General features: G+C 42.1%; 1 protein-coding gene across 1 annotated transcript in view; it reads right to left on the bottom strand.

Annotated features, from left to right (window-relative positions):
• RNGTT (RNA guanylyltransferase and 5'-phosphatase) overlaps window positions 1-6,503 on the bottom strand; it is a 182,644-nt gene extending 176,141 nt beyond the window's left edge. Inside the window, exon 1 of the mRNA XM_082048859.1 lies at window positions 6,242-6,503. Coding sequence (XP_081904985.1) covers window positions 6,242-6,305 — 64 coding nt within the window. The 5' untranslated portion in view covers window positions 6,306-6,503. The remainder of the gene's footprint in view (window positions 1-6,241) is intronic.
• Window positions 6,504-12,291: the final 5,788 nt, after the last annotated feature.

Below are 12,291 nucleotides of genomic sequence, written 5' to 3'. Positions count from 1 at the left end.
CCACGGCCACCCAGGAAGCAGCACATCTCCTCTCGCCTCACCTGGAACCCTGCGTGGCTGGGAGCTGCGGAAAATTCAAATTGATAGTAAGAAAATGACCTGGCATATCTGCCCAGCCACACAGAGGTTAATGATACAGGCGGGGAGTGAAACTGGGACCATTTCTAAGTATCTATGAAAATATTTAAATTAATTATATCCCAAGAGGGATCAAATAAACCCTCCCCTCTAGAGGGTAGCAAAAAATCATTGCCCCAGAACTTTCCTTCTTCTCTTGTGTCTAGTTTTTTTTGGTTTTGTTTTTTCAAACTACTTCCATTCTGTTGAAAAGACAGCCCTTGTAAAACCAAAGGAAATACAACCATGTAATTACATGGCACAGAAGAGCAGCAGAAATGGGTTTTTAATGCAGGAAGAACTCCAAATTGGAGCACCAGACATAAACCTTCCAAGAATGCAAGTGCTGCTAGATCAGGATGTAGAATTATATTTCTAAAATACTTCTAATAGCAGTTAACCTACTTATTTCCTGGGGGAGAGGGGGAAGTCTATTCTATAGACTTTTTTTTTTCACTTCAGTAACTTTTAAAAAGCTTTTCCTATTTAGAAACACAAAACCTCACACAATATTTTGAACTAAGTAAAAACACCACTTTTCTACACTATTCCTTAAATCACCTGCTGCATCTGTTCAGTGGTGTAATGTAAAGTAACAGCCACCATCCACTAGTCTTTACACATATTTAAATGTTCAGGTTCAGATCTCCAAGTGAATCAGCACACCCAGCACTAATCCTAAAAAAATCTTCTAAATTACTCACTAAAACACTGCTTTCTCATCAAGACAGAGCATTTCTTCATAATAAAAGAAACAAAATCCTCTTGTTTTCAGCAAAACAAAACCACATGGAATGAAAAGACACTAAAACGCCCATTGTATTCAGCTAGAAATCAAGTTTTGAGAGAGAAGCTCACTAATCTTTGTAAAAACAGAAAAATGCATGCCATTTTCAGTAAATTAATGCTGCTAAGAGGTTTCTCTATACAATACATTGACACTCATTGAGTTCTCTGTAGCCTTAAATTCTATCAAAACATCTTACATAGTCTCAAATAAGAATTTAACTTTTAGGAAAGAGACATTATAAACCACAGAAGACAGCTAGTTATGGAAACAGACCTCTGGTTCGATGTTAATCTGCAACATGAGAAACATCCTCACTGTTATGCTTGCCTGAGAACATTCCAACCCTTATAACTAAAAGGAAAGATATTCAGTCGTAGAGTCAACGTACACATTGAATGGTAATAAATTTACAGCCTACTTTAAATTCAGCTTATGTGACTGTTTGAAAAACTTCTAACTCCACTCTCCCACCCTGTGCCTTTTCATTTTACCAGTTACACGTGCCCCTCCCTGGTCAGGGCTACCTACATTTCTTCATTCCTACCCTAATTTTCTTGCTTCTTTGTGTTCTCTGTCACCCTCAGCACTGTCATTCAGCCTCTCTCACTCACTATCCCTTCCACGCTAACTTGTAATCTTCCTCTGTACAGGCTGATCATGCAAATACTAATTTTGGATGATCTTAATGCAAACATCTATCACTGCCATAAGTTTTGCAAAACACCAAGCATGCTTGAAAGTGTTTTAATTAACCTTGCCACTTGTCCTGCCCATCCTAATACATCCACTCACCCATTACAGAACATGAAGAATGTACCTAAACTTTTCTTAGCCAAGGCATTCAATTAAGAAAAGGAGCTGCATTGACAAAAGGAAATGGATACACTGGAAAACTACTGTCCTTTACAATATGCTGGGCAAAGAGAAGAGAGTTGGAAAACAGTGCCTGGAGGTTAAGATGGTTTCCTGTAGCATCTGATTAGAGACTGTACAATCGCACTGAAGACTCTCCTGCTCTCCAGCCTCCAGAACAGAATGAACAGGTTCTTTCTCTCCTCAGTAGTGGACCTGGGTTTGGTGCTTGATTTTCACTCCAATTTCCTTCTGAGCAACCATAATACCTTCCTGTTCATCACCAGGGAAGGACAGGCAAAGTAGTCCTGTCAGCACTCCCTGCAGCACTTGAACGCCTTTACACAGATCTGGAAGAGATGAGTATTTTAATAGAGACCATTTACTGTCACTTGGTGAAGTACTAAGACCCAGATCTTTGGAAATATTTAGGTGCCAAACTTCTAAAAATCACAGATTGGTGGTATCATTGAGAAACAGATCTTGCACAGCAGCAAAGAAGCTGCCTGTCAAGGTTAGAAAAGAGCAGTGAAGGCATGTTATTTGCTTCCAATTTAGTGACATTTTGTAATCAGGTTATGAAAACAATGGCTCTGGGGTTTTTTTGGTTTGGTTGTTGATTTTTTTCCCCTCTTCAGTGTTTGCTTTTTAATAAATTTCACTTATCTGCAATATAATCTCACATTATGCTTCTGCAATAAGTACTATCTTCCTAATTTACATTATTGTGTTTTTCTAAACTGTGACTACTACACATATATTAAAGCTCTTGAATACAATCTCAGATCATGCTCCTCTTCTAACAGAAAACACCATTTCCCAATCTGGCAAATTTCCTATTTGATCTTTGTACAGAAGCTTGAAAATCCTCCTCCCCAGTGTGCACATAAGCCCCTTCCAGGCAAGTGCCATTAAGCTACAGAAAATCTAAACTTTAATTCTAAGAAAAGTTTCTAACCCTTCTGAGTAATATGGGCAAGCATAAATGAGGCAGTAGCTGCAATCTCTGCTACAGTTTTGCCCTACAACTTATGGTAAAGAAGTGTTGTAGTACAAACTGACTGCAATTCAACTTAAGCCTCTGTGCAGAAGCATTTGTAAATTAAATAACCTTTTCTCTATGTTGAACTATAAGATCTAACAGCAACCAGGTGATATTTTACACAGACATCAAAGCATCCAAAGTCATTAGTGTATCTAAACTATGATAATAATTGTAACTCCTCTATCAAATTTTCAAATTAACTTCAAAATGTTACTCGAGACTTGACATTTGAAGATTACCATCTTCCACAATTAAGTTCAAATTTGTCAAATAGGTTTGGAAAGTGGATATTAAAAACCATTTTCCAAAGTAGTTACCTGTATAACAGACGATATTTCTTTAGGTTGAAAAATGGGTAAAAACTCTAAAAAAAAAAAATTCCAGTATGTCAGAACATAGACATCAAGTGGATAAATCTGACAGAAATCAAAGTGAACATAAGACTTCAAATTTCCCATATATACATGCTCAAATTTTGGCACATTTATCTTTTCTTAAGACTTTAATTCTAGAGTACACCAGTGAAAAAGCTACCTTTAATTTAGCTTAATTTGACATGAAGCTATCAACTCAATACATGAATGTAGCCATTAATTATTTATGACAATGGTATGTTTAGATTCAGCATTGTTAGGAAGGCTAGACTATATAAAGTGACCAAGATTAAGAAAGGGAAATTCAAATAAGGCAAAATAGTCTAATCTACACATAAAAAACAAACAAAAAAACAAACAAACAAAAAAAGTAACAGCCTTCTGTGTCAAGAACAGCTATGCTGGGTCAAAGCACCCAACACTTTCCTGAGTCAGAGGCATTACTCTTTGATTTAAGGTGCTATCTCTATAACCACATGCAACATGGATGTTTTAAATAGTATCTCACCCTTCTGCATGACAGATATGTCTACAACAGGGTCAATTAACATGAATCAGTAGAAGGAGACTGAAAGACACTGCTGAGACACTTCTCATGTCTTTTCTTCAATACCTTGCTAGCAGCCTCTACTGCAAAACCAAAACGGGCTGGGTTTTCAGGGGTTATGAGAAGTAGGTACCTGCAGAGATGGCCGTGCCAAGGCAGTACAGCTGAAGCAACCTGATCACTTCAGATCTACGAGTTCAAAGAAAGCTCTTTTCATCAAGTACATGACTGAGATACTACCACAACGCAATAAACGCGAAAATGTTCCATTCTGGAGAGCTGCTGTACCATAAAACCAGAAACTGGCAGAAAAACATCAACATTTAAAGTAAACTGGGAAAGAATGGGGGGGACAGATCAATTCACCTCATTTAGAATGAAGAGTCCTGTTCATCTGAATTAACCCAGTCTCACCAACAGAAGAGCTCCAGACTTCATTCATACTTGTATTTGCAGTCACCTAGAAATTCTAGATGCCACGACCATAAGACAAGAGGGTCATGACCAAACACCTGATGAATATTAGTCCACAGAAGCCAAAGATACCTTGCTCAGCAACTTTACTACTATGACACTATCAGATGGGAATAAACTCATGCACAGATGACTGAAATTCTAATTAAAACTAGAATAAAACACAGCTGGGAGACAGTACTAACATAAATAAACTCTAAAAATTATCTCTTTATGTCTTTGAATGTAAAATAGCAAAAAAGGGAGAGAAGACTGAAGGTGTACTATGACTTTTAGTAAGTTGTACACACTAAAAAAAACCTAAAAAATACAGGGAACTAATGTAAGAATTTACTACAATAAAGCCACCAAAGAACCAAGCATTTTCCTCTTTAGTGTGCAGTAGCTACTTGTGCATGATCACACTGAATGGAAAAGAACCACCTTGCAGTTACTGAATAAACAAACACATAAGCAGTGATGGCACAGCACATGACATGCTGATGAACTGCATTCTTGCTTAGTCTATGTTGCTATTTATGAGAAGCCATGCCTTAAAAGACAGACCAACAAACAAAAGTGACAACTTCTAGAGACCAAGGACTTGCTGAGAAGAAGAACAAAGAATAAAGAGTCATAAGTCTATTTTTGTCGTGGTCAAAGGCTAACAACTTAGGCTATCATATTTCTTATTAGATACAAAGCAGTGCATTTTCCAAACATCACGAAAAACAGATAATGGAGATGAGAAATACGACAATGCTGTTATTTAATTGAGTCAAGTTCAGAGAAATATAAGGAACTTGAGGGAAACCAATAATCAAAAAAATGAACAATTGAAATTAAATGCTGATAAATGCCAAATAATGCATATAAATGGGAAGATTAAGCCTGAGATGTCTCACCACATTCTAAATAAGCCTGTAAACACTCATCAGTGTCTTCAGTTCCACAACTGCCAGCAAAAAAACGTAAGATGATAATGTGGAAATAAGGGATAGAAAAATGCAGGAGTTGTAACTATTAAGCAAAGCACGGCACACTGCCATCTAGAACAGCACACTGAGTAGCAAGTGCTGTGTTGTTAAAAAACACCTTTATATTATCACAGATAGGAATATGAAAGGAGTGAAAACTAGAGAGTATTGTGGAAAAAAAATTGGGGGTTGGAACCGCTTACCTTATAAAGGAAAGAACTTATTGAGAATATTGAAAAAAGCAAAGTTTGTTTATCTCATAGCAGGCAGCAGTGACAACATTCACCTGAAATTAGTATGGTAGTTAATTCACAATCAAAAAATGTGTGTTTACATGATACCTCATTCACTGCCACCAGATGCCATCAAGACTAGATACCTAGCAACGATCGACACAGACAGCACATTACGGGTACGAACATCTAAGATGACAGGAATCACTGACAAAACCTAAAACACACAGAAAACTTTGGAGCACTTAGACTTATCCTCCAGCTAAACAGCTTAGGAACACACCAGTGACTGACAGGTCACTGTTAGCCCAGCAACGGATCGACACTGGTAAACACCAGAGTCTTCAGGAGAAAAAAAACGAAACCAACGAGGAAGAGGCTGCCCAGGGACTCGTCAGGGCTCAGCTTTGCTCCTGCACGCCGGGCTGCCGTCCCCCATCAGACGTGACAGACAGGAAAAGTTTTAGTCCCAAACGTAACCAGTGCGAAGCCGGAGCCCAGCGGCGCGGCTGCGGGGAGCAGGGGAGGCCGGTCCCTGTGAGGGAGCGGGGCGAATGGGGTTCAGGGGCTGCGCTGACCGAAGGGAAGGCGAGCCCCCGGTGCAGGCAAAGCCCCGCTGCCGGCCAGGCTTCAGGGACAACAAGGGGAGGCAGATCCGGGGCAAACACCAGCCAAGGGCCCTCAGTGGGGAACGACCGCCCGGCGTCCCCGCTCCAGCCCCGGGACAAAGAGCCCCGGCCGGGCCGGAGGGCGAGGGGCCACGGCGGCGCTGAGGAGCAGGGGCTGGTGGGCCGGGACGGGCCGGGCGGGCAGGAGAGCGGAGAGGCTGGGCAGGACCGGGCCGGGCGCTCACCTGCCACGGGCTGCCCCCTCCTGGGACAGTGGAGCCAGCGCGGCGGGATCTTGTTGTAGGACATGGCGGGGCCCGGGCGGCCGCTGCCCGCCCGCGTGGGGAGGGACGGGGCGAGGGACGGGACGGAGTGCGGGGCGGGCGCGGCCCCAGGGCGCTCAGCGGCGCCGGCGGCCCCTGGCCCGCGGCGCCTTCATTCAGACCCAGCTCCGCCTCAGCCGCCGCCAGCCCACACTGCACCGCGCCGGCCGCGCCGCTTCCGCCTCCGGGTCGGTGCCTGATGGTTGCCGCGGCGGGCAGGGGACTCCTGGGGAGCAGCGGGCGACGCCGCACCGGGGCCTGCGGGAGGGGCCCTGCGGCGAGCCCGGGGCCGCGGGGCACGTCAGGCCTTGGGGAGGTGGCGGGAAAGGCGGGGAGAGCGAAAGGGAGCGCGGCGCTGTGCCGGGCTGTACAGCGACACAAGGCCGAGATGTTGCCTGGGCTTGGTGTCCTTCGTCCCCACCCCCCAAAAAAAAGGCATATTGTGTCTGGGAATTCAAGAAGGACAGGGAACTGCTGGAGAGGGTCCAGCGCAGATCAACAAAGATGATTAGGGGAGTGGAGAACCTCCTGTATGAGGAAAAGCTGAGGGAGCTCTTTAGCTTGGAGGAGACTGAAGGGTGAGCTCATTAATATTTATAAATATGTAAAGGGTGGGTGTCACAAAGATGGAGCCAGGATCTTCTCAGTGACAACCAATGATAGGACAAGGGGTAATGGGTTCAAACAGGAACACAAGAGGTTCCACTTAAATTTGAGAAGAAACTTGTTCTCAGTGAGGGTGCCAGAGCACTGGAACAGGCTGCCCAGGGGGGTTGTGGAGTCTCCTTCTCTGGAGACATTCAAAACCCGCCTGGACACATTCCTGTGTAACCTCGTCTAGGTGTTCCTGCTCCAGCAGGGCAATTGGAGTGATGATCTTTCGAGGTCCCTTCCAATCCCTGACATTCTGTGTGATTCTGTGAAAGCTACTAAAGCAGCAGGCTACATTAGGCTCAGGAAACTTCCTGACCCAGAAATAGCTGGAGGCCTGGACAAACATGCTTGTCCTGCTTTTAGTTTTCCCTGGTTGTTTCCTCATAGCCTGGGCTGGAGGTGGAAATAAATGGATCCCTGATCCAGCTGATAGTGCAGCTGTTCTTCTAGGCTGCATGAAATAGTTTTAGTGTTGTAGCAGAAATGGGTATGTACACAGCCTTCCCTTTCATTTGTAGAAAGGCATGGGCAGAAAGATTACGTCTGCAAGTAAAGTCACATAACAAAAACTACGTACAGAATCCCAGTGAAGATTCTCCATGGGCTTAAAGAGGTCTACTTATATGGAGTCAGTTAAAGAATTGTAGCCTGGCAGTGTTGGCCTACATGAATATTTAAGGTGGTGGTGTGGTTTAATTCAGCAGGCAGCTAAGTCCCACACAGCCACTTGCTTGTTCCCCCTTACAGTGGCATGAGGGAGAGAATTGGAAAAGTGAGAAAACTTGTGGGTTCAGATAAGGAAGAATAAGGAATTAATCTACTACTTCCCATCAGCAGGCTGATGCTTAGCTGTTTGCAGGAAAGCAGGGTTTGTCACTCACAATGGTCACTTGGGAAAACACACTGTAACTCTGAATGCCCCACCCCTCCTCCTACTTCCCCCAGTTTTTATTGCTGAGCGTGACATCGTATGGCATGGAATATCCCTTTGGTCATTTGGGGTCAGCTGTCGCAGCTATGTTCCTTCAACTTCTTGTGCACACCCAGCCCACCCACTGGTGGGGTGGAGTGAGAAACTGAAAATTCCTTGACTCTGTGCAAGCACTACTCAGCAGTAATTAAAACATCCCTGTATTATCAACACTATTCTGGTCACAAATCCAAAATGCAGCACCCTACGAACTACTGTGAAAAAAATTAACTATCCCAGCTGTTGCAGAATAAGTTTAATCAAACTAAGTTTTGAATAACATCATATTATTTTAAATATATTTTTATATTCTTTTAAATATAGCCAAACTCAGCATGAGTGGCCAGGCTCGCTGGAATTCCAGGCTGAGTCAAATGAACTTATCTTAACCTGGTTGCTTGGCTACGGGAGGCCTTGAAGACTGGTACAAGGAGATAAAGAGGAAACTCAGCAGAGGCTGCAAACTGTCTAGATAGGAACAGCAAAAAAAGCTGCCTGGAAGAGGGAGAAAGAGAATCCAGTAAGAAACAAGCCCCCAGAGCCGGAATTGCCATTGGACCAAAGGGCACGTGGACAAGGCATGAAGGACACTTGAAGAGCGGGTTGCGCAGATTGTGAGGGCTTAAAAGCCCAAGCCTCTTTTGTCTTGGGATCCCTCTCCTTGAGAGGCACCCAGTCCGGACTGTTTCTTTGCTGTACCTTTCATTTTATTTTTTATTTTTTTTAAATTTATTTTCGGTGGTTTTTTATTTGGTCTTTTAATGAAATTGATTTTTTTTAAGCACAGATATTTGAGACTGTGCTACGGGAAGCTTATGGTTGAGAGCATTTCTTTAACAGAGCCAAAATGAGTAGGGGCAGCTTCAGTGAAGCATTACAAAACAACAGCAACAGATTATTTTATTTTCACAGCTTATTTTCCAGTTACTTACATTTCAGTACTGTTCTGTCTGTGCTTTCTGTTTTTCTGTAAGCCATATGTGCTGCCTTTGCAAGTCAGTAGGTGCAACGGCTTGCAGAACTAACTGCTGTTGTGTGTACAGATATGACAGGAAGCCCTTAGGTTGTATGAACACATCAAAACAATGGAAATAATCTGATCTGTCCAGCATTTATTACAAACTTCATTATACAGTGACCATGTTTCCTGTTGCATTTTATCATTCTAGATTTTATTAGACTTTGTTTCTTCCATCGAGTATCGTCTCAGAGTAATTGAGGTAGTTGGTTAAGTGGTTTGCATGTGTGAGTCATTAGGTTTTCATACTGCATTTAAAGTTTCTGAATTTTGTCCTCTAAGGCTTTTGTCATCATCAGACATTAATCTTCTCGTTCTAGCTAAAATTAAAAGTCTTGCTACAGTGAAAGACTATTTATTATTTTCTCTAACTGTTAAATACACTTCCATTAAAACGTTACTGTATGATGTTTGAAAAAAAGCGCCGATTTTACTTTTACAGAACAAGCAACAGTCAGACACCAGGTGGTGCCAGAGACCAGCCGGAAAAGAAAGTGAAACCGAGTGTGAGGAGTGTTCAGGACGAGCAAAAAACTGCAAGATACACACTTTCCGATTTCAGTAAATTAGGAACAACGTACAGTAGCGCCAGCAGTATGACAAAATTAGGAATGAAACCATTTGCAGAGCTGAAAAATAGTGCAAAAATGAATGAGCAATAATCTGTTCTCTTGATTTCTAGCTTTAAGATTCTGATATGTTTTTAAAACAACAGCTACAGGGCAAAAATAGTTTTGCGTAAAGATGTGTAGTTAAACTGGGAGGATACATACATCTGTGTTTATTTAGCAATACATAAGTCAAAATATTTGAAATTTTAAATGTAGGGTGGGGAGCTAAAAGGAAGCATACAGCCAAAATGAGCTTAGCCAGGCATCATCCATATTTTCACCTTTTGGTGGTTCTGGGCTGCCTGAGTGGAGTTTAGGAAGCCCCTCTCGCAAACGGGCATCATGTCAGTAGCCATTCAGCAGAGAACCTTCCCCACGCTGCAGGGCTTCTCCTGAGTTGTGACACTTGGGTCTGTTGGCCACATACCGTCTTGCTCCACATCAGGTGCCAAAAATGGTGATAATTGGATGATTGTTGAATAAGAAAGGAGGGAGCCCCCATTGTTCTGGTTTGGTTTGGTTTGGTTTTTTTCCCCACAAAACAGTGTCACAGCTGCTGTTGAGCAAGATGGGTGGTGTTCATTGATCATTTGATGGTGACGTGAGAATGGTGGTTTTCAATTAGAAATATGACATTAAGAGATGGAATACAGGGCAGGGAATATAGAAACAGGGAATCGCCCCTGTCTGTTTTCACTGCTCAATGTATTTTTATAGGGAATTTTACATGGGGAAAATGTAATCACTCAAAAGACCAGTGTTCTCCAGCAGAGTAATAGAGTATTCACATGTTTCAGAAAGTGTTGCTGCGTTGCCTTCCATAGACACAACATAGATTTCAAGTGACTCTGTTTACTCTTAACTTGCCCTAGTGCTTCCTTGGTGATGTGTCCTTCTGGCCTGGAGTGCTTGGTTATTTACAGCTGCTGTTATGTGTTCTGCATGTGTAGTTTACACTGAACTTTACCATGTTAGACACTTTGAAACAATTTACACAGGATGGTGATTTGTGTGTTGCATCAAACATTCTTTATGAACAAACATACTTTACTGCTTCAAGTTGCGACATTAATAGTGAACATAACTTCTTTCTGATGTTCCAGCAGAAGGCACCACATTCCTCAATTCTTCGTGTGGCTTCCAAAAGCCAACACTGGCTGTGTCTGAACAAGGAACATGTAGGTAGACACAGTGGTCATTTCAAGGATTGCTTTGGGAAAGCAACTGTTTTGTCTGTGATATAACATCCCATCTTTTCTGTATACCATTTTTTTTTTATCTAGAGGCATTCAAAGAAAAAAATGTACAATGAAAACATAGATTTAAGGGAAAGTTAATATTATGGTTGCTTATGGCTAGGTTCTCTAGGTTTCTTGAAATATAGGCTTCTATAAAATGCTGAGTATGCATTGACTTTTAAAAATCAAAAGAAAATGCTAGGAACTCAAGAGTATTTTAATTCATGGCTGCTCGTTTGGTGTCAACAAATAATTAAGAACCGTACTTCTGAGACAAATTATTTTTCCAGGTTTGAAAATGAAAATAAGACTTAAAAAGAAAGTTATTTCTTGCATGTATACAATAACAAAATGGATATTGAAACAAAGTTTTGAGAGCTCCAATATATTTGAAAAATAAAATGTCATTTACAGTGTTCTTTTTATAGAGAGCATTGAGAGGAACTCAACAAAATTACCACTCTTTAGTCTACAAAACATTAGGGGGCACCATGACCTCACAGACTTAAAATGATGTAAGTTGCAGTCCAGTTACTTTTCCTGTCCAAAGTAAACAGGAAACAGCTTAAAATAGCAAAATCGGCTTCTGGTGTCATTCCTAGTGCAAGATTATGATATAGTTGATTAGATTTCCAACACAAGACAACACAGACGTTTAGTAGAATGTAGGCTACACCCTCCTTTCTGTAAGAGTAATAAAACTAACAGACTAATGGATGCAATATAAGCAGCTCGCTTTCAAGTCATAATTTTAATCTCACATTTTCCCTCAGGGTTTCATCCTGGAAATGTAATTTTTATCTCAAGCCTTTAAGATATTACAGTGTTAGCTCAACCTGTAGAATAAATCTCTCTATAGGCAGGGATCACACAGCAAGCTTAGGATGAAGCTGCTTTAAATCCAGGTCCTTGAGTTGGGTATAGTGTTTGGGGTAGTCACCAGGGTGGTGAGACACTGGCACAGGTTGCCCAGGGAGGTGGTAGATGCACCATCCCTGGAGACATTCAAGGCCAGGCTGGACAGGGCTCTGAGCAACCTGATCTAGTTGAAGATGTCCCTGCTCATGGCAGGGGGTTGGACTAGATGACCTTTGAAGGTCCCTTCCAACCCAAGCTATCCTATGATTCTATGATGAACTATCAGACTACACCACCAAACATGCGTGTGCTTTAGCAGTGACGTGTAAATCCCACGCCACTACAGGGGACATTAACAGTATTAGCTCTGACGTGCAGATATGGCAGATAATTTACTTAGCAGGTGATTTACTCAGGAGATCTACCTGGAAAGGAATTGGAGAGATGTGTGTGTGCAGAAGGTTGCTGTTCTTGAAGAGGGACGACAGCTGTGACTTCAAGTACTGACTTGCAAACCTGAAGAACATGATGCCTTCCTGTCATTCCTCTGCAGCAGAAATGCTGGTGTACTTGATGTAACAAAAATGCACAGCTGGACAACAGGCTTGTAAGCAAGGGAGGGG

This window comes from Streptopelia decaocto (genome assembly GCF_964273445.1).
Source record: "Streptopelia decaocto genome assembly, chromosome: 3".
Lineage (NCBI taxonomy): Eukaryota > Metazoa > Chordata > Aves > Columbiformes > Columbidae > Streptopelia > Streptopelia decaocto.
This window is presented reverse-complemented; position numbering and strand designations above follow the sequence as displayed.